We start from the raw sequence: 27,524 nt of genomic DNA, 5'->3' as shown, positions 1-27,524 counted from the left end.
GCTTTATTGCAGCATCACTACTATATATAGCTGTACTTTCCACATCAAGTTAGTTTAGTTCTTTGAAGAAAGTGTGTTTTTTAAAATATCACCAAAGAATGTCTTTTTAAAAAGATTTTATTTATTTATTTTTAGAGAGGGAAGGGAGAGAGAAAGAGAGAGAGAGAGAGAGAGAGGGAGAGAGAGAGAGAGAGAGAAACATCAGTGTGCAGTTGCTGGGGGTCATGGCCTGCAACCCAGGCATGTGCCCTGACTGGGAATCGAACCCTCGATGCCTGGTTTGCAGCCAGCGCTCAATCCACTGAGCCATGCCAGCCAGGGCTGAAGAAAGTCTTAATGAATAAAATTGTACAGATCATAGGACAAGAGACCATGTCAGTCTTATGTCAGAACAAATATACTGTAGCTTTGTACAGCAACTTTAGACACTAGAGCAAGCATGGAAAGTGCTAGGAGTTGGAGAAACCTTAGGTCATACAGCAGCTAAGCGGCCGGGGGAGGATTACAGCATAGGACTTCTAATTCCCAGGCCAGCTCTTTCTCCCATAGCTCGAGTGAGGTATCTTGCTTCTCTACTCTAATTTTATGCCATTCCAGTGGCTTAGATCTCTGCATTCCCAAACTGCTGCAGTAAGTTCCAAAGCAGAGTTAGCTCGATGATAATCTCAGCAGGCTGACCTATAATTACTAAATTGTACTCTATATTATTTGTACGTACATTGAGAATTATGATGAGACACATTGATATAGGATCCAAGTTCAGTTTCTTTGCGTATTTAATCACACAACTTTGTTACATTGTCACCCCAGGTTGTATCATTTCAGCACTGATTATTCGATTTCTTCATTAGAATCATAGCATTTCAGAGATTACTAGTTCACAGTGCTATTGTTATTATTATTTTAAATATTTTATTTATTTTTAGAGAGGGGGAAAGGAAGGAGAAAGAGAGGGAGAGAAACATTAATGTGTGGTTGCTTCTCACGTGCCCCTACTGGGGGCCCGACCTGGCCCACAACCCAGGCCTGTGCCCTGACTGGGAACGTGGTCCGCAGGCCGGTGCTCAATCCACTGAGCGACACAAGCCAGGACTTATTAGTATTATTTTTAATCCTCATTCAAGGACTTGCTTATTGATTTTGGAGAGGGGGAGAAACATTAATGTGAGAACACCGATGTGTTGCCTTTTATAAGTGCCCCTACAGGGGATCAAACCAGCAACCTAGGCATGTGCCCTAAGGATTGAAATCATAACCTTTCAGTGTACGGGACAACACTCCAACCAACTGAGCCACACCAGCCAGGGCTCTTAATATTCCTATTGTTATTTATTTCTTTATTTATTTAGCCGCAGATGTAGTCCCCTATTCAATCTGGGCTGCCACAAAGACAGAAAGTGCAGGGATTTTTTTCTTTTGCATCCTAGTGCAAACCAAAAGAACAATGTTAGATTGTTCAAGGTCTATCAGTGGATGCAATATTTTAAAAATAAAGCTATAGCTAACCTGAAAGCCAAACACATTTTTTAAAAAGCCATTTTTGTTGAACACCTGTGGGCTCTGAGGCAACTCTGAGGAAAGCTTTCAGATCTTCAAAGTGCAGTCTGAAAATCTTCTACGTTTTGTGACCGTCTCCTTGTGGAGATGGAAAATCAAGAGATAGGGTGGGGCTCAGGACATGTGCCTCCTGCCTCCTAGGCTGCCACGCATCACAGTCGTACTCCAGTTCTCTAATTTTTCTCTTTAGATCCTCCACCAGAGGGTGAGCAGAAAACCATTCGAAGCCCTTTCTCCTCCCTCATCAGCAGCAGTTGCAGCTCAAAGATTTGGCAAGGAAGATGTGGGAATTCTTATCTTGGGGTTTTATTCTCTCTTTGACAGATGGCTGAGGGCAATCACTAGTTCCTAGCCCTTCCCTCCCCAGCCGCACTTCCTCTTTCAAGTAAGTTTCCACGCACATTTGCTTTAAATAAGGCCAGCACAGGAAGATTGGGAGCTATAAAACCCAAATCAGTGTTTTAACGTAGCATTCCTGGGTCTAGCACAGCAAGGAAACTTAACCTAATTGGCTGTGCTGTTTGAAGGGTGGTCTATGTGGCCTCCACTACAGGGGACATCAGAGAAACCCACTGGTGTCTCAGCCTGAACTCGGGGGCCGGGCTACCTCAGCAGAAGTGGGTGTATCTGGCTTTGAGTGTGATGGTGCTGGCCACTTAGACAGTCCAGGTGTTTCCTCTTGCTCAAATTTTATAAACTAAAGTCAAACTTCTGGCTGTAATTTGGCTTTTCTAATACGTGGATCATGTAAGTTCTCTTTGTAAATAAGCATGACATGGCATTCTGGTTTAACACCAGCTTCTCTGGAGATAGCGTGGGGGTTGGGGCATTCAGAGACTGCTCTGTTCTGTGTGTGTCTTCTGAGGATAGGGAGGTGTCTCAAACAAGGCTCAGAGACATAGAGACTTGTGATTAGTTCCACATCAGGGTACGGGAAAGCCCAGAACCCAGAAGCTACTACCTTTCAAAGCTAAAAGTATTATAGTCAGTGAACTTAGCAGGAAATTACCTCTCATGGCTTAGGTTCATGTTGGTGACATGAGCCACACAGAAAGAGTGACATGTTTGCATGTTTTACTTACAAGGTTTCCATATTATTTCCTGGTGAAGGACATCCATTTTCGTTCTCCTTCCTGCTTGCAGTGACGTGAAAACCATGCCGTAACAGACTTGGGTCAGAAGCTGGTAACCAGCTCACTGGCACACAGTCATTTTTGGGTTTACCAGAGTAATTCAGAGTTGGCCTGGTTGTGTGTTTGGGAGGGAACCAATCAGTCTTGATAGAGAGTGACAAACAGACCCAGTGACCGTAGGGACAGGATATATATAGTGGCTGAGAAAGGGGAGACTCACAAACCATTAAAGGCTGGGGGCAAAGAAATAATTCATTCCTAGAACTGGGGGTAGGGAAAAAGAAAAGAGTGTGGGCTTTTCCATTAGTAACCCAGGCCCATGGAGCCGAGCTGGCTTTTGTACTCCATTAAACCAATTATCTTAGGAGACATTGGTCCCTGCCAGAGAGCAACTTTGAAGTTCATTCTTCTCTGTGCCTTACTGCACACTGGGGTAGGAGGTGTGGGTCCTTAAGATCCTGTCTGGCACAGAGAGGCACAGACCTAGGGCCCAACAAAGACGACGGTGACGTATAGGGCCATACTTTAGAAAGGACTCTAGAGGCGGGTGGGTATGTGTGTGTTTTGCATCCCTTTTTGGCAAGGGTATTTGGGAGGGAACCTACAATGGAAAATAAAAAGAAAGACTCCACCTCTTTCTTATCCTTCCAAGTTGGTCGTTTTTCAAAAGTGTCAGCTTCACAATTCCCTGGTTGTAGATTCTAACCAAAGAGGGCAGAACAAAACTTGTACCACAAGGGGACAGAGCTGACAACCAGGGCCACGAGTCACCGAGGGAAATGGTGACAGAGAAGTGAGTCAGGGTCCACGAATAAGGCAAGTTCTGGGCTTGCACTGGTGGAGTTCCCAACATGGCCATCACAGACCCTTTCCCAACCTCAACAACCAGTGACATCATCCAGAAGTGGAGACACACGGAGGACAGCACCATTACCAGTGGGCGTGGGCTTTTATTCTCAGTGCACGGCAGTACTGATTTCTGCTCATTAGCAACAAACTTTATTGGTTCCAAAAAAATTATCCCTTTTTTCCATCTTTTAAAACTCCTCTTCTTCCTGTCTCAGTGGAACAACATATTTGAATTTCAGATTTGTCAGTTTATAGCATTTTTTTCCTAAGAACCATATAAATACATGCAAAACATTGTACAGAGAGCTTAAATAATATCAAAATGCAAATACAGATTGGGTGCACTGTTAGGCTGAACAGCAAATTATGGCAACACACACTGGGGTGCACACTGATTTGATATCACCGTTTGTTTACTGATGTCATGCAGACCACAGTGGCCTATCTTTTGTCTTGTTTTTATTCTTATACAAAAAACCAGTGTTTACTATACTAGTTACTGGAAAAAAAATAAAAGAAACTCAGATCTCCTATCTGCGTGCTGATTTGAAAAGAACAACATAGTTAGATTTGTTGGCACATATATATGGCATAGTCACATATGGCATATATATACATATGGGGAGGAAACACGAACCAAAGGCTAGTTCAGCCACGGGGAGCTCACTTCCCTCCACCTCTTAAGCAAGAGGAAATGGGACAGCAGGCCTGATAGCAGGGCTGGGAAGGCAAAAAAGACTGGCACTGAGCTCAATGGAAGGCTCTCTGGTCTATTCTGAGGAAGGGGCTGGAATGGCTTAAGAATAGCAGGCATTTCTAAATGCCTCACCCCCACCGTTGCAGTGGGGTGGTCCCTTGTTAGGAAAAGTGAGAAGTGTGTACTTTGTGATGGTATCATGGGCTGCTTCAACTGATAGGCAAGGAAGCCAGAAAGAAAGGAAGCTCTGCCTCTGGGGTTTCAGGGCACATGTGAGCTTGTCACGCCCCTCTGGGTTTTGGCAGTGAGGTAATCACTCAGATTTAAGTGCAAATGCTCCCCTCTGAAGCTCAAGGGGCAAAAGAAAGCTAAACCCAAAGAACACACACAAGTGCCAGAGGAATTTCTAGGTTGGTCTCTCTACAACTTTCAGGGATGTGAGTCATTTCAGAGGTCAGGGGGCACCTATGGGAAGGATCTAGCCCTAAGATGATCAGCCGGGGCTAGAATCAGCCTGTTTTTTTTTTATTTCAATTAGAACTCTATTCTCCATTTTATACATTGCACAACACCTTTCTAGGGAAGGAGAAGATGTCTCAACTCAGACCCTTGCATAAAACCTCACTAATGGAAAACCCCAGAGGCAACAGGAGGTAAAAGAACCTCCTGCTGGAGGTAAAAAAATGCAAACCCCGAATCAGAGTATCCTTGTAGCCCAAGAGATGTTCATGTCTTGGGTACCACTCTGCCAGCTATTCCTCAAGAAACAAAATCCAACCAAGGCCCCTGACCTTAGTCACCTGTTACTAGAGAGCCTGGCACCCACCTTGACAGGGGCATACACTCACTTCTGCTGGCTCTGCCTTCTTGCTGGATGCTTTCCTTCCCATCAGCATACTATCCATTTTTCTAGACTTATCAAGAGAGCAGTCTAGGATAATAGTTCCCCCTTCTCCCCACCAGTTCCTTTTCAAATCCAAAGCACCATTTTGGGGGAAAGCTTTATTAACTTATGCCATATTTACTCACTGCCAGCTGGATTGCTGAAACCGAATAGAAAAAAACATGTAAAAAAACATAGGCACATAAACACTTAAACTCACTCAATTCCATATCAACAAAATGTATATTAAAAAAGTCTAGAACCCAACAAAATTTTCCCCTAAGTATAAAGATGGCTGTTTGGAGAAAGGAATTATGGTGCATTGGTTTTGAACCAATTACAAATACACTAAGTCAACTGTCATGTTAAACAGCTGGTTATGGGCTCCCTCCACAGGGTTACATGACAGCACTTTATTTTTAAATCCTTTAAACAAAATGCATATGGCTGATTCAAAAAAATACCAGTTTCGGATCTAAAGAAAACTATATATTTTTGCATAATATTTCTATCCTACTATGGAAACTAGAATACATAAAAAACCGTTGACTTTAAAAGTAGACACAAACTCTCAGGAGGAGCCTGTCAGGCACCATGAGAGTCTTTTGGGAGCAGGAATGGTAAAATAGCCTCCACAGTTTGTTATTGGCTTGTTTTTCAAACTGATCTGAGGTAATAAAAGACTTGGCAGAACGAAATCTTCCAATGTACTTAATAAATATACATGTGAACACCTAACACCTTGTGTGAGCTGTTTGTCCTCCCCCATGAGTGTTTCAGACGGGGCAAAGATCACTGACATGTGTCACCTTCACGAAACCAAGGCCCAACGCGGTGGATTCTGTGGTAGTGGGGGTGTCTAGGGAGCACTGTTTTCTTCCCTCTTTCTACCTTGGACAGCTCAGGTGAAAGGCTGAGGGAGGCGGCATCCAGAAGAGAAGGTTGGAGAGGACAGGTTTGGGTGCTCTAACTCTCACAAATGGACATTTGGCACTTCATCATACCCACAAGCCCCTTCTCCCTACTCCCATCACTCTGCAAAGAGGGGCAGGCTTCAGTGGGAGGAGGAAATTGGCAGACATGAGCAAACCCCTGCACAGAAGAGCATAAACCAACATCAGCAGTGATAAAAATGGAGCTGCTGCAAATGTGGCTCCACCTTGTCCCATTAAGGTACACTTAAAAAAATCTCCTAGAGAAGTCCCCAGCTCCTGAGAGGCAGGTGAAAGGGATACTTTGGGCAGTGTTCAGGGAAAGAAGGCACAGAGCTTTACTGTGCAGCAGGTGAGCACGTTCTGTAGGGGGGCTTGTGTGGGGCATGTGAGAGAAAGGAAGAGAGGATGGAGAGATTTTTTAGGGTGTCTTTTGTTCCTTTACGTCAGCAAAATGTCACTGGAGCCTCCCACTTTGGATCCATATTTTCAAAATCAGAATATTTGAGAAAGGTTGGAACCTTTTCAGAGACTGGACAAATTAGGAGATGTAGCAAAGAGTAGGATTAAACAACTGAAGGGAATGTCAAAGCTGATACCCAGCTATCTAAGCTCAAGGTTTTTGGTTTCTCAGATCCTGCTAGAATGGCCCTTTGGCTTCTCTCAAGGCTTTTCAACACTCACTCTTCCAACAACTAGGTCCTGCCCTGGAGGAGCCTTGCCAGATGGCTTTGAAAACAGTAGTGGTCACTCCAAAGACTCTACAGGAGTTGGCTTTGCTGGTCTGTCTTGTCCTAGACTTGCCAGCTTCTGGTCCTTGATATCTAAGTTCAGTTAGGAGACACGGTCATTCTCAGTAGATTTCATTTGCTGCCACTTTAGGAATAGGAGAAATCTCAGGGTTATAGTAAAAATGACATATCACACATACGCAAGCTTCATAGTCAAGGTTGATCTCTCTTGTACTTAGGAACCACACATACTTGACAAGTTTAGAAGTAAATAACCTGGTAACAGCAGGAGTACATTCTTACCAGTTCTCAATAGCTTCAAAAGACCCTGTTAGCAAAGAAAACTTGTCTGCCTCTAAAACTAAATCAAGGGGTCTGTTGGGACCAGAAGAGAGAATGGTCAAAGCTGACTCAATTCATCCAGGTTTTTTCCACTTTCTTAATCATCACAACTTAAAAAAAAAGAAAAAAGTGAAAGTAAAGAAGACAACAGTCAAAAGACCTTGGGGAAGTTTGACTGGAAGGGTAGAAAGAGCTAGAGGGCTTTAGGTATAAGTTTTCAAAATGGGAAAATGATTTTAAAAACAATCACTCTATAGGCTAATTCCATACACTCCATTCCTGCTTCCCACACATTTCATTTGAGAGTATTTGTCTCTCTGAACCCTCAAATGAGGTTATAAATGGTACAGACTCATAGGGTAGAATCCAGAAGTCAGGGGATGGCAACACATGTATGAATGCTGGGGGAGAATTCAGGTTGGGGTGGATGCCAAGAGGATCATATCACTTCTTTAAAAATGACAACTGATATAGCCAAGGAGTAAGTTCTACTTCACTAACTGCCTGGGATTTGACAGGGTCCTGCTACAAACCCCAACTCAAGTGTAAGTTGAAATCCTTGTAGGTCTGTTCTCTTCTTCATGGACAGGTGGGGCTCACACATACTTGAGAGCAACTGACATGACAGTGAAAAGTCCTACGATCATCTTATAGATGGGAGAGATGAACAGGAAATAGGAAAAGCAGGAATGGGAGTCAGAGAATAAAGTTCAAACTGATGTCTCCAGGCTGTGCAGAGGGCTGTCCGAGTGGGAGGCAACAATTTGCACCTGGCTGCAATCCACTGCATTGTTGTTTTTGTTGGCGTACGGAGTGACCTCCCCATCCAACAGGAGCACCCTAGTCCCAGGCTTGGAAACGTTTTCAAGACTTTTCTCCTCTTGCTCATCCAGGAGTGGTGTTCGTGGCACCTCCTCATCTATGGTGAATTCAGGGTGGGTCATGAAGTTGTGGATGGAGTGTTGGTTGCTAGATTTCTGGATGCTTTCATGGAGGGAACTATGGAATGCTTTGACCACTTTGATCTATACCAGGGGAAGGAAAAGAAGGATGAGAAAATAGAGATGAGAATTGGCCAGTAGAACAAGAAACTGGTGGTTTGAGGAGAGAAACCAAACCCAAACTACAAAACATTACTGATCAACAACAAAAACCATACATGAAACAGATCGTGGAACACTAAAAACATTTATGTGGCTCAAATTTCAAGCATTGGGTGGGGTGAGGTGAGTAATGACAAACAACTAAGATGTTTCAAAAGCTGCTTTAAAAAAATAGAAAACCCAAAGCAAAGTTAGCATTCCCAAACAATCCACTCAAAACAAAACAGAAAACAAAAAGATTCATTAGTTCTTTTGAACAGAGGGCACAGATATTGGAACTAGGTGCAAACGAACAGCCACATTTAAAAGATTGTTTAGACATGTGGATTTTTGTGTAGAAGCCAAACATTCTGTGAATGTAGAATGGAAAAATTATATATTGAAGTTTAGTTATCTGTTTAAAACCCTCAAATAGCCAAACACGTACCAATCTGGACACAATACACTCTGGGTGATAAGTGGCCATAAATATAATGCAGCAAGGCAGACAAACCAATCTTCATTTGTGTCAGCAGCATGCAAGAAATTAAATCTCATATTCTCCAATTGAATAATTGCTCTTTCATCAGGAGACATGCATATATTTATATCCCACAACCTCCATCCTGCCCCCTTCCTTCTGTCCCTCCCCTGGAAGATGTGGATGAAATACAAGTATCGAAGATATCAAAAGACGCCTTCCTCCTGACTACTGAGAGAAGACCTGGCTTTCATACGCAAATGCATGTCCATGTCTCTGATACATGGCAACTCTGCCCAGTCTCACAGCTTCCTCCGGCTGTTTCTAAATCATTGAGAGAAGCATGATCTTACGTGGAGAAGGAAAAGGATGGGACCAGGACAAAAAACACCCAATCCAGAGGACAGTGCTACAAACAAGTGGCTTTTCTGATGGGGTGTATGAAGATGAAGGAAAGGCAGCAATTTGTAGTTTTATTGGACAAGGAAAGGGACATGCAGTGTCCCATGTTAGTCTTTGTTTTACTGCACAAAAATAGAGGGTTCAGGCAATTCAGAGAAAGGGAAAAAATGGACCACAATCCCTGTGACCAGCCTTTGCCTTACCCATAGGCACCTGGTTTGGCAGCCTGCTTTTCTGAGCTGCAGGTCTCTCTGAGGGATGGTTTAGAACATGGTTGAGTAGAATTGAGGTTGGTGGAGAAAATTGTATCCCAGGAGGTTGGAGAGTGAGGACAGGGGAAAAGAAAGCAGTTGTGAGATTTTCGTTGTTGGGAGGTGGCTGATTCTGGTCTTGGTCAAAAATTCTTCCATTGGAAAAGAGATGGGAGTAATATAGGAAGAACTGTTGAGGTGGGGAGTGGGATAGAGGAATGATAAGTGTTGGGGTAGGGCACCTTTTACATCCCTCTGCTGTTTAACCAAAGAATATGTTCCTGGAGAAGAATGTGGAGACAGCAGAACATATGAAGAGGCAAATCACTTGGTTGGATCATTTCTTCCAGTACTTCCTATCATTGTAGAGAACTTTCAAAAGTAATGTGCAAGGAAGGTTCATTGAAGTTGTGTCTCTGCTGGCTAGGCTTTCCTTATCTTTTCTTACTCTGTGACAACCTGGCAGACCCACCCAGGACCAAGGGTGCTCAGAGCCCAGAGGGTAAGGACTCTTTGCCACTTAATAGAATCAGTTCAACACCTCAGCCACGAAGAATCAAGGAACTTTGGCACATATTCACCATGCTGAACAGAAAGTAAGGACCTACTTTTCCCTCCTTCTGTGATTCTTATTGACCATCTAGGCGAATTTTCCTGATCATGTTCCTTTGATCCCTATCTAGGTGAGGTTACATGGAATAGAGGCTTCATCTGGTCTTCAGGAAGTCCTAAGTTTTAACTCATCTACACCAAACTTAGAGCAAGGCAACTTGGTTTAAGTAAACCCAAATTCAATGCCTTCTCTCTTGGCCCTGGTCAAGAGATGGGTTCAAAGCCATACCATCCCCAGCAGGAGTGACAACATAGCTTATACTTTTTCACCTGCTTTTGAGATCTCAAAATTTCTAACAAGTGCTGCAGGTGAACAGGTACATTTATAACACCAGTTGATCATCTTTGATATCAATGATTTTTAAAAGTTCCTGCTTCTATTGTTTTAAGCATTGAATGCTTTATAAAAACAATGATATGAAGTTCAATATAGAAAACAGATTTTTAAAAACTGGGGTTGCAGTGGGGGTCTGGAGCCCTGTTCACTGGCTTTTCCTCTAACCTAGAGGAAAAGTTGGGGTGATCATAACACTGTTACAGGTAAACAGTAAGGGAGATAAAAGTGAATTGGTGGTGGGTCGATGGAAAAAATAGGGAAAATTTCTTCTTTAGGGGAGCAAGCAACGGCTATCTGGCTTGACTGCAGGACTTCTGGAATCTAAAGGGAAACCAGTTACCTGCAAGGGAAGTTCAAGTGAAGTGGAGTCAGAAAGCTAGGGAGTACCATCTGGTGGCTTGGCAGGTGGAAAGAAAGGTGAGGGGATAGAGGGCATGGGGTTGTGCCAGAACGCTCCTCAAGTTCAACACTGGCCTCAGAGAGTATATGACACATGCCGATAAACAAGCACAAACACGCCATCACCAGTCCAGCCCAGGTTCTCTTCCCTTCCTGATGCATGCTGCGTGGTACATGAGCAGTGCACGGGAAACAAGACACAGCTAGTGAGGTGGGTGCTGTGAAAGCTTTAGTTTCTCTCCACTCAGCTAATCCGCCCTTCCTTCCCTGCTCATCATCTCTGAATGACGACTCTGGAGAATGTCTCTTCTGTGGCCCCAGGTCTACTGGTGAAGCGGCTGATTAAAGGGCAAATCTTCCTCATGACTCAGGATCCCCATCAGGCTAGACCTTGGGTTAGGCATGAGTGCAAAGGGCCACTCTCTGTAGCTTAATGAGTGGGCAGATGAAGACTCCATTTCCTCAGCTGGTATTCTGTAGTTTTCTGCTTGCTTTTCAGAAACCAGGGGAAGAAAAGAGATAAGGGCTTTCCTATAGAGGAAAATGTTAGAGATTTACCTACTGAAGGTTAGATAAATAATTGAATTCATTTGGAGATCTGAAATGAGAAAGAAGGTTTTAAAATGTATGGATATTAACTTCTAGGACCTCCAAGGAAGAAGGAGCTGGAGAATGAGCAGGTATGGTCTGTCTCCCCTGACCAATTTTCAGTCTTGAGGGTGTGCAGCACACCCTCTACCAACAACTCTGCAAGAGCTCAGTGGGCTGTCTTCTGCTTAGTGCCTTCCACCTGCAAATCACTGAGATATCTGACACTAACCCTTCCTAACGTAAAGGCAGGATTAAAAAAAAGAACGCAAATTAGTTAGGAGAACATGGCAAAAGTTGAAGAAAATGGAAATAAGAGAGAAATATGGGAGCATTAGAGCTAAAGGCTCTTAGATATTTGCAGGGTAAGACATTTAGTTCTTTGACTGCCTTTGCGCCTAAACTAATACATATCTATATAAATACCCTCAATACCTCACATGAGAACACTTGCAGTTAGTTAAAAAGACAACAAATAATCTTGGCCTGGTCAACTAATGCAGCTCACAGCCATGTGAACTCCTGACAGTGCAACTGTTCTTTCTTCACCCCCCCATCCCTGGGCTGGAAGAGGGGCTTGGGAGGGAGACAGAGACAAACACTCAGAAATTTAAGCCAACAGTATACTTAATACAGAGAGATTCCTTTCCCACCAAATACTGTAATGGCACTATCAGCAAACAGACTTCTCTCTCCTCTCTGTATCCCATTTGGGAAAGGTAAAATGACCAGGAATAGGAGGAAGCCATAAGCATTAACAAGAATCCAATAACCTACTAATGTAATCCACTAATGGGGACACCAGATCTCAGGCTGAGTGTAGACAGAGTTCCAATGGACAGGCTGGCTGAAAAAGGGGTTCCTAGAACTTTGTGTGCAAAATAAGATATGAAGGGTTTGCTACTGGTGAGGCAATGGTTTTCAAACTTCCTGCTTCTATTTTTCTATTTTATTCCTAAAGGAAAGGAGAAGCAAGAAAAAAGGTTGCTCTTTAGGAATTTCTTAAAAAAAAAAAAAGGTTTAACAGGTTAAGAAAAATAAGTTTTTTTAAAAAAAGAATTAACTTATTTTTTAGAGAGAAGGGAAGGGAGGGAGAAAGAGAGGGAGAGAAACATCAATCAGTTGCCTCTTGCACGTTGCCAACTAGGGACCTGGCCTGCAACCCAGGGTTGTGCTCTGACTGGGAATTGAACTAGCAACCTTTTGGTCCACAGGCTAAGGCTGGTCAACCCACTAAGCCACACCAGCCAGGGTGAAAAATAAGTTACTGTGGTCTTTTCATATATTTCTTCTACCCAGATGTGAATTAATTGACTCTTAAACTAGAATTTTGTTTAAAGTCCCTGAAAAATAAAACAACAGGGCTACACAGCCCTGTGCATTTGAGTTGAATACTTTTGTTTCTTCATATTCAGCTATAACTATTATGCCAATACTGCCAGCTAAAAATAGAGCAGTCACCAAAAGGACTATTATTAGTGGTCAAGTTTGATACTGGCTCAATTATGAAAGGTCAACTGGTAAAAAAACAAAAAACATGGGAACAATAGCTTCCTTCATACCTTTCTTGGGAGATCTCAATCTTGCCCCCAAATGAAGAGAGTTTCTGTATTTCCATTTGGCTTAACCTTATATCTAGCTTAAGGAGCAGGAGAGGAGAGAAACAACAACATATCCAAACAAAGCAAAAAACAAACAAAAAAAAAAAGTAGAACAAAACAAAAACTCAAGGAAGAAACAAGTAATGCAACGGAACAATTAGAAAACAGGTCTTTAAAATAGTATGATTTAATAGCTTTTCAACATTATAAATACATAAATAAATAAATAAAATAAAACAAAATAAAATGGCACGTAGCCTGACTTTGGAGTGGGCTTTTTGTCCCATTTTTCTTCCCTGACGTCAAAGATCAAAGGGAAAACCGAAAGGAAAAGATAACCATGGTTGAGTACAGTGGATGCCACATGCTTTCTTGTGGTCATTATAGCAAATCATGCATCGTAATAGACCATCACTCACTGCCCAGAGTAGGAGATGGAACAGCAGCAGCAACAGAAGTGGTGGGGGAAGATTTGACTGGTGCAACTGTTACATAGGATGACCTAGGAACATGTTTTACATCAAGGTGTTGACCCATGGTCTGTCGCTTTAGGACTCCCTGAAAAGAGGCTCCAGTCTGGAATTTGTTAATTACGTCGATCTGCAAAGAATCAGAGAGTGAAATAGCTTTGTTCCACAGTCAGAAAGAGGTGAAGAAAGAGGAAGGGAAAGTCCTAGGGGATTTGGAAAGGGGAAAGGAAGGAGCTGGGAAAGGGGGACAGGAGATGGAAAGCCAGAGAGATTCCCTCACACACAAAGCACTGGTAAGGAGCAGGGGGAAAGGTGTCCATTGTACATCACACTTCATTTAAGAAACAATTGGCCACGGAGTCCAAATACCCAGCTAGAATCCAGTCTGCTCTATCCTTTCAGTGGATGGAGGTCATTTGAGGCGTGCTAGTGCCCCAAACTATCTAAACTTTAATAGGACTTCCACATCCTATGATGCCTCACAGATAGTGCATGCAACTTAGGATAGAAGGTAAAGTATATATTACTAAGTTTTGAGGCCCAGGAACCTCTAACACTAATTAAATTGGCTACCTGATTTTTACATTTTTTTTTTTCAGGAAAATAACTCATGTGTTTAAAGCAAAAACAGAGGCATGTAGTAGCCCATACATAGGTGACCACAGTGGAAAGGTCCCTAACCACAAATTGCTGGGCTCACTCTCTTCTGGGTTCCTTCTCTGAGACATCCTCTCCTTGGGATGAGATGGACAGGGACCTAGAATGGAGCTCAGGAATCCAATGGCCAGGCTCCTAAGAGAGAATGCCACTAGCTGCATTAATGCATTGGAGATCTGGAAATGTCTGGCAGAAATGCTGACAATAGCTCAGCAGTCAGACTGAGGAAGGGCAGAAAGAGTTGATAGTTGGTGGGTGGTGACCAGCATCCATTCTAGCCCTACACAGTAGTCTCTGGTCTCCAGGGCCCTCCTCCTCTGAGCCTGAGGTCATTCATGCCATTTGTCTTCCAAAAATGGTCTGGGTGCGGGGGCTCCTCAGTCAAACCTACCACCTTGATCCCTGACCCTTAAGTAACAAGGAGGGAGTCAAGGAATTCCTTTATCCTTCAGAATCTGATCGAATCATCTTTAAAATGCCCACATGCTTAATAGCAATGGGCAATCTCCCAGGAATGCAGGGAAGGTGCTAATTCCACTCATCTGACTTCATTTCCCCAGGAGAGAAGGTGGGAAAGCAGGCACCTTGTGAGCCACTTATTCTTACTTATAAAGCTTCCCGAGAAGCCATGAAACGTTTAGGGATAGTTTCTGGATTCTGAGCTAAAACACCACCCCTCATCACATTATACAGTTTTCAGGTCCAGGGGACAGAGGAAACTAATCCTGTGGGAGGAAAGGGTTTGTATGTCGGGTGGGTTCAGCCACATGGAAGAAAGAGCTGTAGAGATATCTTCCTCAGTGCTTATTAGGGTTATGAGGTCTCAACTTCCACAATGAAACTGGATCCCGGGCTCACCTTCCCAAGATTCTAGCACTTGTTTCCCAAACTTCTGCTTTCTAGTGCTTTCTTTTAGCTCTTCCCAACTAAAGAGACCAGGACTGGACGATTGCTTGGCAACACCTCCCATCCTAAGTGTTGCAATGAGAATGACAATAAAGATCAGGAATCAGATAGCAGGGGATTTTGTTAGGACACTGCTGAGGCTAAAGAGTTTTGCCAGGAGAGAGCTTCAGGTGTCTGGGTGCAGGTTGGCAGTCAGCCTGGTCTGCTTACAGAGTCAGGTGCATTCTGCAATGGCACGGATTTAGTTATTGTGGCATCTTTAACAGGTTGCCTTTGTGGCCTAAGCTCAGGGCTTTAAGGTCATTCTGGCCCAAATACCTCATCTTCCAAGAAGGAAAGGTAGTACTTTTAAAGCTATGTTGGCAATGAAACTACATAGTCGAGGGAGTGAAAATTGGTAGTGGAGGAGAAGGAAGATCCAGGAATCTCAAGCCCCCAGGATAGAAGATTGGCTGGGAGCTAGGAGACACTGGCATGAGGGAGTCCTGGCTGGGAAAGAAATCATGTAGTAGAAGAGGGGGCAGAGGATCCTAAAGGGAAGAAAAGCAGACAGGTTATTTTGAAAACAGCAGACCTGAAGGAAAGCACTGGGACCTTAGTGACAGGAGCCAAAGGTGCCAGGTTCTCTGGGCACGTAAGGCCATTGCTGGATGGGCTCAGCAGGCTGCAGAGTAGGGGGAGGCGGGGAGGTATTAGAGGAATTGTAGGGGGGCAGGTTGGAGGGTTGGCTCTGGATGTCCTGAGGCAGTATTTACAGGTCCTAGGGAGCTTCCTCTCTGGCAGGAGGAACATGAGAGAGGGGAAAGGAGTTCCGGTGTTTTCCTACCTGGCCCCTCTTTCCCACTTCCATCTGTTGTCTGGACTATGGGAAGCAAGGGCTCAGCAGGCATTTAGTTTAGAATATCCAATGCATCTCTCTTCTCTTTGCACTAAGGAGAGGAGATGGGCTTGACTAGCGAACTTTCTAAATATCTGCAAGGCTAATTTGAGAGTGAAACTTATTTCCGGATCTTTAGCCAGTCAGTACAGAGGCCTGTTCTCTGGACAGCACCCTTCAGATCTTGGGAATTAAAGTTTCTTCAGGTGGAGAATTTCATGACTAACATGATAGAGGTATATGGGGCAAAAACAGGGAGAGGGATAGGATTCTCAATGGCTAGAGCAGCCCATTCACCCAGGAGATGGTAGATACAGTTGCACGGAAAGAGGGGAAACTACAGGTAGGGGATGTAAGAGCATCAGGAGCAGCTTCTCTCCCATTTCAGAAATTGCAAGAAAAAAAAAGTTTGAAGAAATTAGAGCTTCCTTTTTGGGAAGCAAGTCTGAATCCTGCAAAAGACACTCAAGCATTGAGAGACTATTGTCATTTATACACCCTTAGCCATCGGATTCCCCACCATGATCTTAAATTTCAAGTGGGGAAGATGTAAAAGGTTAAGTTTCTTTTACAAAGATACTCCCAGCTAACATCTACATTATCCTAACAGCAGCTTGAGGTTGTACATTAAGTGTCTGCTGGGCAACTGGCATAGTGATATTATCTAACTCCTTCTTTCTGGAGGGTAGGGAAAGACTCTGAATTCACTTTTCCTACTCTGGGTTAGGTTTAGTGCTTATAAGACACCTCACGCAGAGAGCTTGCAATGGGCTTTAGTACCAACCCAAAGCTAAACGACTATGCTCTAGACCCTATAACTATGCTCATGCAACTGCCTCTGCCCCGTATGTCCTCAAGCTAGGGAACTGGGGCTGCCCATTAGTAGCGGGCCTTGGAGGGAAGAGATGTTGGCCACCAAGAGCTGCTGCCCTCCCCAAACTTCCCAAAATGGGGAGATTTCTTCTCCCACAATAAGGCTGGGCTACTATCTGAGTACCTGAGTCTGGATACGGTTCAGGCCCCGGAACCAGAGGATCTGGCCTCGGCGTAGCTCCATCTCTGCATGGTCAATCTCGTCTAGCCCTTCTGCATCCTTGGTCATCTCCTCTTTGGTAATGCCATGCCCAGCCTCCTTCAGGAACTTCAGGGATTGGGTAGGTATTGTGGAGATTATCTGAGAACAGGTACAACAAAAGGGGAAACACCAGAATGAGGGTGAGAAGAGCTGTCATTCAACTTACACGGGTCAGGATCTTTGGCCTGTGACCCATCCCACTGGAGGAATAGCAGGAGAAGCAGGAGTCCATTCAAGCATCATTCACCAAGGGCCAGGACCCCAAGAAGGTTTTCTGTATGTGTGGACATCCAAAGAGGACTTGTATTCTAGTATTCGACCAGTCATCTGCCTAGTTATGCTTCATTCTCTTCCTTCCCGTTTTGCCATATGTCCTTTCAGAGAAGAACTCTGATGCATGGTACATAGTAGGAAGGGGTAGAGACAAGGTTGAGGGGGAAAGCACATCTGGGGATAGGATGGTCACATTACATGTGTTTGAGTAAGGGGAAGAAATGGTGTTGGGAAAGAATGAGCCTCTTTTTAGTTACTACATGCAAGGCAGTTCCTGTGTTATAAAACTGTATTGAAAGGATATTAAAAGTCTTTTTGGGCTTGTGGTGAGGAAGTAAGTGGGACAGGCCATGGAAGAAAGGACATATGAGTATTACCAGAAGCCATGGAGCAGTAGGGTAGGCTTGCAATTCAAAATAAATTACTTGGTGAGCTCATCACTTGTTAATCAGTTCTGCTTTACATACAAGGAGGAGCAGACAGGGCTCAGATGGGAAAGGGGCTGTGCGGGTGGTCCAACATGGACCCAAGTGTTTTGAAATAGGAAGAATGTCAAAGTTCTGCTTTCACATGTTGGAAGGAGCTACTGTGATGTAGAAGGAAGGCTGTCTGTCACCTCTCATCAAGGCTACATAGTCACATGTGAGACTAGGCTCAGATGAGAGTTTCAAACAGTAGATGAAACAACCAAGCATCACCCTACGGTAAGCTGGTTTAGGGACCCACTGGTAAACAAACTTCAGCAAGCAGAACAGGCGGGAGGGACTTGGGTTAGTAAGTAGGACAGTACTTAATTAGGGAGGTACAAAAGAAACAACTAGCAGGTCTCTGGGGGAATGTCTGTAGCCCTGGGGAGGAACCTTCAGGGTCACTTAGAGCAAAGCAGGGGACTTGCAAAGTGGTATTGGGAAAGGAGTGAAACTCTTACCAGACCTGGGATATTACTATAATATTAACAGCTAACATTTATTGAGTACTTACTGGTAGTAGATATTGTTCTAAGTCATTTCTGTATAGTAACTGATTTGCTGATTGACAACAATTAACAATCATCCAGTTATCCTAAGTTGAGGAGACTAAGGCACAGAGTGGTTAAGAAACTTGTTTGAGGTTCACCTTGTAAAAAGGAGAGCTGGAATTCAAACTCAGGCAGGCAATCCAACACCCATGCTCTGAGCCATATGCTATACTGCTTTTCTAGAGATCTTGTGACCCTGGATTAAGGTGAGAGTCAGGCATTCAACCCAGGGAAGGCCGTGGTGAGAAACAGAAGAGGCAGGGAAGTCCTCAGCTGTATCAGCAGAGTAGCCAGGGCCCAGAATGCAGTTTCTTTAGAATGAAGACATACCATACGCTTTGTAAACTCTTCTACCTCTAAGATCTTTATTATTATTATTATATTATTTTAAGCAAAATTTCATTGAAAATTTCCATTCCCATCTCAGAGAAGCTAAGGTGTTTGCTTGCCTCCAGGCCTGATTAGAGAAGAAATCTGAAGCCTCTAAAATGGTGGGCATTGATCATTCTACCCCGGGATCCTACATGATGGAAAACTCTTAAAAACCCGAGGGGTGGGGAGGAAAGGAGAAGAGGTCTACAGGCAGTGCGAATGCAGGTGGAGGGTGGGCCACACCTTCCCCCAGAGTGGTTACTCACCTGCCCCCACAGCAGTTCTCCAATACCAATGAAGAGACACCAAAACCACTGGGACACGGTGAGCTTCGTACAACTGAAGGGTTTACCCCCAAATTCCACGATGAAAATCTAGAACAGAGAAGGGGTAGCCTGCCATTAGGAAGGTGAGTAATAGGTAGGTAGCCCTCCAGCCAAGGCCATCAGAGCCACATAACCCCTTACCCAAGGATCCTTGTGGTCTAAGTCCTGACGTGCTTGTTGGGAAAGGAGAAAGAAAAAATCCGGAAGGAGAAAAGGGGAGACAGACACAAACAGTCTTTAAGCACTCTGACAGGGAGACAGACAGTTACTATGAAAATCAGTGTATTAATGTAAGAGCTGGAGGAGCAGGGGGAGCTAGAGGCTTCTTGTGAATAAAGCCAGTGGGGACAAAGATTAGGCACAGTGATGGAGAAGAGGAACTGAGGGTGGGGGCAATAAGAGGGATATCAGCTGAGGAGTGAGGCAGGAGCTCATTTGTTATAGGGTGAGCTCACAATCTCTTGTATCTACACAGGTTTAAGTGTACCTCTGACCAGGGCAGGAAAGAAGGGCCCAATCCTCTTACCACCAGGGCAGCAACTCTCTTGACACCAGTCCCTATGGAGCCCAAGCCAGGTTCATCTGTCAAGCACATGCGGACCCTCCCATCTCTTCTCTTTCTCTCAGAACTGCACAGCATTTTCTCCCAAGACAGACCATATAGCACGTGCGTGCACACATAATGCCTGCTCACAGGAGGTGTGGAAAGGGGACTGAAGACAGTGACCCTCCTCGTGGTCACTTTGAGAGATTTCTGTGTTTAGAAAGATAATGAGAGGATTCCACAAGTCTCATTTTATTCACTACTGACATGTGCCTTGTACTGGAGCACTTGACCCAGAAGTTCCACTGCCTGATTCCCCATGACTTCCTCACTCCTTTTCCTAGTACTTAGGAAACCCTGGCTGCCAGTTTCCGACCTGTATCACACCAGACTTCCTACCCCAGCTCAAGCTAGAATCTCACCTGGCAGATGAATGTGCCCAAAACCACAGAACAAAAGATGAGGTTGCGGAAGATGCCTGAAAAGACATTCCTCTCTCCGTGGATCTTGCGTGAGTTGATTTCATTGAAGAGCTGCATCAGCACAAAAGTGTTGAAAATAATGGTGTAGTGCTGGCTGGGTGGGGAATGTAGAGGTGCATTCCTCCCACTATCAATGTCAAAGAATTTCTCACCTGGTGGAGAAAGGGGAAGCACCGGAAGGTAAGTGTGATCTCAAGGAGCACTCAGGTTGAGTCAGAACACATTGGTGTGGCCACACTGGCTGCTGATGGTTGGTGTCCATTCGAATTGGTCAGTACCTGAGCTATGCTAATTATTACATATTTTAAATGTTAGCCCCGAGCTCAACATATCTGACCCTCTCAGTTTGCTCCATTGCTATGTGCTTTCCTGTAGTGCAGCATGGTGGTAAAACTACGTGCACCAGAGTCAGGCAGACATAGGTTTGAATCTCAGTGTCACTATTACATCACCCCAGCTTTCATTTTATAATCAATAAGAACTGAAGTTCTTAACAGAAGTATATAACCTAGCATAACAGGCCCTGCAGTGAGAATAGAGGGCATAGTCAGGGAGCGAAGCTGCTGTTCCTACTAGTCCTGTGCTTAGCTTGCTCCCTTCCTGACTTCTGTCCTTTGGCCATTCTCTGTCCCATCACCATTCAGCACCCCAGCCACCACCTGACCCAGTCCCCACCCTCAGCTCACCGGCAAAGACAAGGAAAAAGATGACTATGAGCTGATAGACCGCATGGCCCAAGATGTTCTTCATCATAGTCCGTGAGATCAGAGGCTTATTTCGGCCATAGGGACGACGCTTTAATAGAGACTCTGTGGGAGGCTCTGTGGCCAAGGCCAATGAGGCAAACGTGTCCATGATTAGGTTAACCCACAGCATCTGCACAGCTTTCAATGGGGAGTCCTGGTGGGAAGAAGAACCAGTCTTTTCAGCTTTCCTTGGAAACCACCTCACCTCACTCATTAGCCTCACCCTTGTCCTCAAGATGGCATAGCTTCTGTTATCCATCTAGATTTTGGGACTGGACACTTATTAGCTGAGTGACCTTGAGAAAGATACTTAATTTCTTTGAACCTTAGGTTCCTCACTTGTAAAGTGAGGATAATACATATGCTGCAAGGTTGCTTTTGAGGAACAGAGGTAATATATGTGAAGTGCTCATCACAGTGGTGGAGATGTGAGTGCTAAATTAAACGTATAAAGAGAGTGGATCTAGTAGAGCTAACTCCTGCCCCAACAGCACTGGGAAACTGTCCTTACTCCTCAGTAGACATACTATTGCCCATTCTCCGCATTTCTTAGCCCTTGCCTTATCTCTTCCATTTCAGCCCCTCTCCATGCACAATCCCTTCACCTGAGTGATGCAGGCTCCGGTGAAGGCCACGATCACTGCCACCACATTGACTGTGAGCTGGAATTGCAGGAACTTGGAGATGCTGTCATAGACATTTCGTCCCCACATCACTGCCTTCACAATGCTGGTAAAGTTGTCATCTGTTAGGATGATGTCTGATGCCTCCTTGGCCACATCTGTGCCTGCAATACCCTGAGGTAAGAAGGGGAAGGAAACTGAGGAACTGGATAAAGTAGAGTTTCCCAGCATTCTGAACTGAGACGCCATCTGTTGACCTCCAAGGAGCTTCCAAACTAGGCTGAACACTAGAGGGCTCACTAACCACACAAATACTGAAGACTAAACCATGTATTTTAAGTTATTTTCTTTCCCAAAGAAAATGAAGGGAAAATGTATCCCTGTCATTTTACAGAAAAGAGGGCTGTGGCTTCATGCTACCACCTTACCCTTGAACCCAGACTGCAAATTACAGTTATGTTTGATACTCCTTTCTCTCTTCCCTCCTATACCCCAGCCTTAGAAACAAATGAAAAGATAGGGAATAAGTCCTATCTATTCTACCTCCAAATTTTTTTAAAAGATTTAATTTTATTTATTTTTAGAGAGGGAAGGGAGGGAGAAAGAGAGAGAGAGAGAGAGAGAGAGAAACATCAATGTGGAATTGCTGGGGGTATAGCCTGCAACCCAGGCATGTGCCCTGACTGGGAATTGAACCTGCGACACTTTGGTTCACAGCCCGTGCTCAATCCACTGAGCTACACCAGCCAGGGATTCTACCTCCAAATTTTAAAACTTTGTTTGCCACTGCCAGTATCTCATTTAAGTCCTCATTTCCCCCAACTTTAAGTAGGAGAAGTAGCCTGGTGCACATCTCGGAAGTATGATCCTTGTCAAAAATCTTGCCACTGGGAAACTACTGAAGGATTCTGAATACACATGTCAGGGGTTGAAATCCGTGCTTTGGAAACAGTGAACTTGCTGGTCCGGCAGTCAGAGCCCTCAATAAGTGTACCTCGATTCATTTTCCAACCCGCTCTCATATAGCTTTCTGCTCAATACCCATTGGTTTATTCACAATTCCCCGAATCTCTCATTCACTTCTAGAGCCCAGATTTCTACTAACACCATTTCCCAAGTCTGGAACATCCTGTTTACCCGTCTACTTAAATCCTACCTATCTGTAATGTTCTATTCAATTAAGCTCTACTCACTTTGCAAAGCTGTCCCTAACATCCTCAGCCCATATTTCTATTCCATGTCTTGGGCTTCTGTAACCCACAAGGGAGCTTATTTGTTAATTTGGCTTGCATTAGTATAGTACTGTTTCTCTTTACCTCCTAGTACTACTTTCCTATCCAGATAGCACTAATATTTGTTAGACTATATGATTCAGTTGCCCCATCAAAAAGTTCTCTAATACATTCACATATGCTGTATTGTGCACTGTAAAAAGAGGAGGAAAAGAAAGGAGGAATATCTCTGTACACTACTACCATGAAATAATTTCCAAGTTATGTAAAGTGAAGAAAACAAGATGGAAAAAAGAGTGCGTAGTATGTGTATAGGTAAGAACAGACAGACTATAGATAAGTATCACTTATCTAAGAGGGTGAGATATAAATATATTACTTATTTAATTTATTTTATAGGAGCAAACAGAAGGGTAAACTAAAAAGTAAAGAAATAAGTTACCTGTGGGGTTATAAGGGAGGCAATAGGGTGGAGGTGATGGAAACAGAAGCTAGATTTCTATGAATGGATCTTGTTTTCTATATTTGGCTTTAGAGCTAAATAACTACTTTATACAAGTATAAAAATTCATTTTAATCAATGAATCCAAGAGTTGGTTCTTTGAAAAGATAAACAAAATCGACAAGCCTTTAAGCAGACTCATCAAGAAAAAAAGAGAGAAAACCCAAATAAACACAATCAGAAATGAAAGAGGAGAGATTACAACAGATACCACAGAAATACAAAGGATTGTAACAAATTACTACAAAGAGCTGTATGCCAAGAAATTTGAAAACCTAGATGAAATGGACAAATTTCTAGAAAAATATAACCTTCCAAAACTCAATAAAATGGAAGCAGAAAGCCTCAACAAACCAATAACAGCAAAGAAATCGAAGCAGTAATCCAAAAACTCCCAACACACAAAAGCCCTGGACCAGATGGTTTCACAGGAGAATTCTACAAAGCATTTAAGGAAGAACTAACACCTATCCTTCACAGACTATTTCAAAAAATCCAAAAAGATGGAAGACTACCAAACTCTTTTTATGAGGCCAACATCATCTTAATCCCAAAACCAGATAAAGACACAACAAAGAAAGAAAACTACAGGCCAATATCGCTGATGAACATTGACGCTAAAATCCTCAACAAGATACTGGCAAACCGCATCCAACAGTACACTAAGAAGATCATACACCATGACCAAGTTGGATTCATTCCAGGTATGCAAGGATGGTACAATATACGCAAATCAGTAAATGTAATACATCACATAAACAAAAGCAAAGACAAAAACCACATGATCATATCGATAGATGCAGAAAAAGCATTTGATAAGGTACAGCACCCATTTATGATAAAAATACTCAGTAAAGTGGGAATAGAGGGAGCATTCCTCAACATAATAAAGGCCATATATGAGAAACCTACAGCCAACATTATACTCAATGGGCAAAAATTAAAATCTTTTCCACTAAGAACAGGAACAAGACAAGGATGTCCACTTTCACCACTTCTATTCAATATAGTACTGGAGGTTCTAGCCACAGCAATCAGACAAGAAAAAGAAATAAAAGGAATCCAAATCGGAAAGGAGGAAACAAAACTGTCACTGTTTGCAGATGACATGATAGTGTACATAGAAAATCCTATAGACTCCACCAAAAAACTGCTTGACCTAATAAATGAATTTGGTAAAACAGCGGGATACAAAGTCAATATCCAGAAATCAAAGGCATTTCTGTACACCAACAATGAAACAGCAGAAGCAGAAATCAAGAAAAAAATCCCATTTGAAATAGCAAAAAGGAAAATAAAATACCTAGGAATAAACCTAACCAAAGAGGTAAAAGACCTGTATTCAGAAAACTACATAACACTGAGGAGAGAAATCAAGGAGGACACAAACAAATGGAAACATATACCGTGTTCATGGATTGGAAGAATTAATATCATTAAAATGTCCATACTACCAAAAGCAATCTACACATTCAATGCAATACCGATTAAAGTACCAATGGCATATTTCACAGACATAGAACAAACACTTCAACAATTTATATGGAACCATAAACGACCCCGAATAGCTGCTGCAATTTTGAGAAAGAAGAGTAAGGTAGGAGGAATCACAATACCTGACATTAAACTATACTACAAGGCCACTGTAATCAAAACAGCCTGGTACTGGCATAAAAACAGGCACATGGACCAATGGAACAGAACAGAGAGCCCAGAAATAAACCCAAGCCTCTACGGTCAATTAATATTTGACAAAGGAAGCAGCAACATAAAATGGAATAAAAATAGCCTCTTCAACAAATGGTGTTGGGAGAACTGGACAGCTACGTGCAAAAAAATGAAACTCGAGCACCAACTTACACCTTATACAAAAATAGATTCAAGGTGGATAAAAGACTTAAATATAAAGCGTGACACCATTAAAGTCCTAGAAGAGAACGTAGGTAGGAAAATCTCAGATATTTCACGCAGAAACTTTTTTACTGACTTGTCTCCTAGAGCAAGGGACATAAAGGAAAGAATAAACAAATGGGACCTCATCAAAATTAAAAGCTTTTGCACAGCTAAGGAAAACAGTATCAAAATAAAAAGAGAGCCAACTGTATGGGAAAACATATTTGCTAATGATACCTCAGACAAGGGTTTAATCTCCAAAATATATAAAGAACTTACACGACTCCACTCTAAGAAGACAAGTAACCCAATTAAAAAATGGGCAAAGGACTTGAACAGACAATTCTCCAAGGAGGACATACAGAAAATCCAAAGACACATGAAGCGATGTTCAATATCGCTAGCCATCAGAGAGATGCAAATTAAAACCACAATGAGATACCACTTCACACCAGTCAGAATGGCCATCATAAACAAAGCAACAAATAACAAGTGTTGGAGAGGATGTGGAGAAACGGGGTCCCTAGTGCACTGTTGGTGGGACTGCAGACTGGTACAACCATTATGGAAAGCAGTTTGGAACTTCCTCAGAAAACTAAAAATGGATCTGCCTTTTGACCCAGCAATTCCATTGCTGGGACTCTATCCTAAGAACACTAAAACACCAATACAAAAGAACCTTTGCACCCCGATGTTCATAGCAGCACAATTTACAATAGCTAGGTGCTGGAAGCAACCTAGATGCCCATCAGTAAATGAATGGATCAAAAAACTATGGTACATTTACACAATGGAATTCTATACAGCAGAAAGAAAGAAGGAGCTCATACCCTTTGCAACAGCATGGATGGAGCTGGAAAGCATTATGCTAAGTGAAACAAGCCAGGCAGTGAAAGACAAATACCACATGATATCACCTTTAACAGGAATCTAAACAACAAAACAAAACAAAACAAAAAACTAGCAAAATATAACCAAAGACACTGAAATAGGGGATAGTCTGACAGTGGCCAGAGGGGAGAGAAGAGGGAATTTCAGGGGGGAATGGGTAGGGATTACAGGAACAAATTTGGAGGACACATGGACAAAAACTAAGGGTGGGGGGTAATGGGGGGAAGGGGGGAGGGTTGGGTGGAGGGGCTGAAACGGGAGTAGGGGGCAGAAAACTGTACTTGAACAATGATTGAAATAAAAAAAAAAAAAAGTAAAAAAAAAAAAAATTCATTTTAAAAAGCAATCTCTAAATTGGAAAGCAACATGACATAAGTGAACTGGTATAACCAGTTGGTAGCACAAACACACAAAGAAAAGTCCCAAATGACTTTTTAAAAACACAGTAAGTTGATGGCACATCCTTAGTAGGATATACCTATGGGGCAAAAAAAAAAAACCTACAAAAAAACCTTTTAACTGTTTTTAGTAGAATAATAGTATTATTGTTGCTCTTTTGAGACTATTATATATGTTTTAGCAAATGAAGCAAATAATTATGTTAATGTCCTTAGGAATCAAAATTTTCAGCCTAAGAGATATAAATATTAAATAAGGAAAGTTAAAATTAGGAAGTTAAAGTTCTAGAACTCTAAATTTGAATTGCAAATACCAATATGAATTCATGAAGAATTTTATTTTATTTTTAAAGATTTATTCAAGGTTTTTTTTTTTTTCTGAGAGAGGAAGGGAGGAAGAAAGAGAGGGAGAGAAACATCCATGTGAGAGAGAAACTCTGATCAGCTGTCTCCTGCATGCACCCCGACTGGGGACCAAACCCACAACCAAGACATGTGCCCTGATCGGGAGTTGAACTGGCAACCTTTCACTTTACGGGATGATGCCCAACCAAATGAGCCACACTGGTCAGGGCAAAGTATTTTATTTTAAAAACAGAAACACAAAAGAAACACGTGAGACATATTTCCTAGCTTTGACCAGTGATAAGGTCTAGGAACAATGATTTACTCAGTAGAATGGATCATCCCAATATTCAGATTGTGATCTCTAAATACCATTTCTCACAAAAATGAACCAAGACTCCTTTGAGAAATGGATGATTCCAGGTCTAGGTCAAGAAATATACATGATGATTCTGGAATAACTTATCATATAGGAAACCAAGGAAGCTTATTAGAGACAGCTGAGTTTGTATCAAATGAATTCAGCAGGGCTCTGGTCCAGCCAAGATGGAGGTGTAGGTAGGTAAATTTTGCCTCCTCGCACAACCAAAAAAAGGACAACAATAAATTTAAAAACAAAAAGTACCAGCACTGCCAGAAAATCAAACCGTATGGAAGTCCAACAACCAAGGAGTTAAAGAAGAAACATTCATTCAGACCCATAGGAAGGGCAGAGACAGGCAGCCGAGTGGGCAGGATGCACCACAAGGTGGAGGAGCGGGGTGGGCAAGGCTGCTGGCCGGTGGTCCCATATTCGTGTGCAGATAAACTGACAGGAGCAACTGGGGAGCGAGACAGACTGCACAACTCAGGGTTCCAATGTGGGGAAATAAAGCCTCAAAACCTCTGACTGTAAAAACCTGTATGGGTTGCAGTGATAGGAGAAACTCCCAGCCTCACAATAGAGTTCATTGGAGAGGCTCACAAGGTCCTAGAATGTACACAAAACCACCCACCTAGGAATCAGCACCAGAAGGG

General features: G+C 43.0%; 1 protein-coding gene and 1 non-coding gene across 8 annotated transcripts in view; both read right to left on the bottom strand.

The window, feature by feature from the left end:
• Positions 1-1,353: 1,353 nt before the first annotated feature.
• LOC114512212 lies at positions 1,354-1,479 on the bottom strand. Its single transcript, XR_003685788.1, has one exon. It is a non-coding gene; the product is annotated as a small nucleolar RNA SNORA31 (small nucleolar RNA).
• A 2,146-nt stretch (positions 1,480-3,625) lies between these two features.
• Positions 3,626-27,524, bottom strand: part of ATP2B4 (ATPase plasma membrane Ca2+ transporting 4) — a 103,328-nt gene continuing 79,429 nt past the window's right edge. For 3 of the 7 annotated variants that reach the window (XM_036015266.1, XM_028530860.2, XM_036015267.1), the window contains 6 exons: positions 21,229-21,420; positions 20,564-20,777; positions 19,818-20,029; positions 18,792-18,899; positions 16,785-16,961; positions 3,626-8,149 (listed from right to left, as the gene is read on the bottom strand). In XM_036015266.1, coding sequence (XP_035871159.1) covers positions 7,835-8,149; positions 16,785-16,961; positions 18,792-18,899; positions 19,818-20,029; positions 20,564-20,777; positions 21,229-21,420 — 1,218 coding nt within the window. In that variant the 3' untranslated portion in view covers positions 3,626-7,834. Of the gene's footprint in view, positions 8,150-13,288; positions 13,478-16,784; positions 16,962-18,791; positions 18,900-19,817; positions 20,030-20,563; positions 20,778-21,228; positions 21,421-27,524 lie in introns of those variants that run through there. The other 4 variants (XM_028530862.2, XM_036015270.1, XM_036015269.1 and 1 more) reach the window with 4 other exon arrangements.

The sequence above is a fragment of the Phyllostomus discolor genome, chromosome 14, assembly GCF_004126475.2.
Source record: "Phyllostomus discolor isolate MPI-MPIP mPhyDis1 chromosome 14, mPhyDis1.pri.v3, whole genome shotgun sequence".
NCBI classification, from domain to species: domain Eukaryota; kingdom Metazoa; phylum Chordata; class Mammalia; order Chiroptera; family Phyllostomidae; genus Phyllostomus; species Phyllostomus discolor.
Note: the sequence above shows the minus strand (reverse complement) of the source record. Positions and strands in the feature narration are given on the sequence as shown.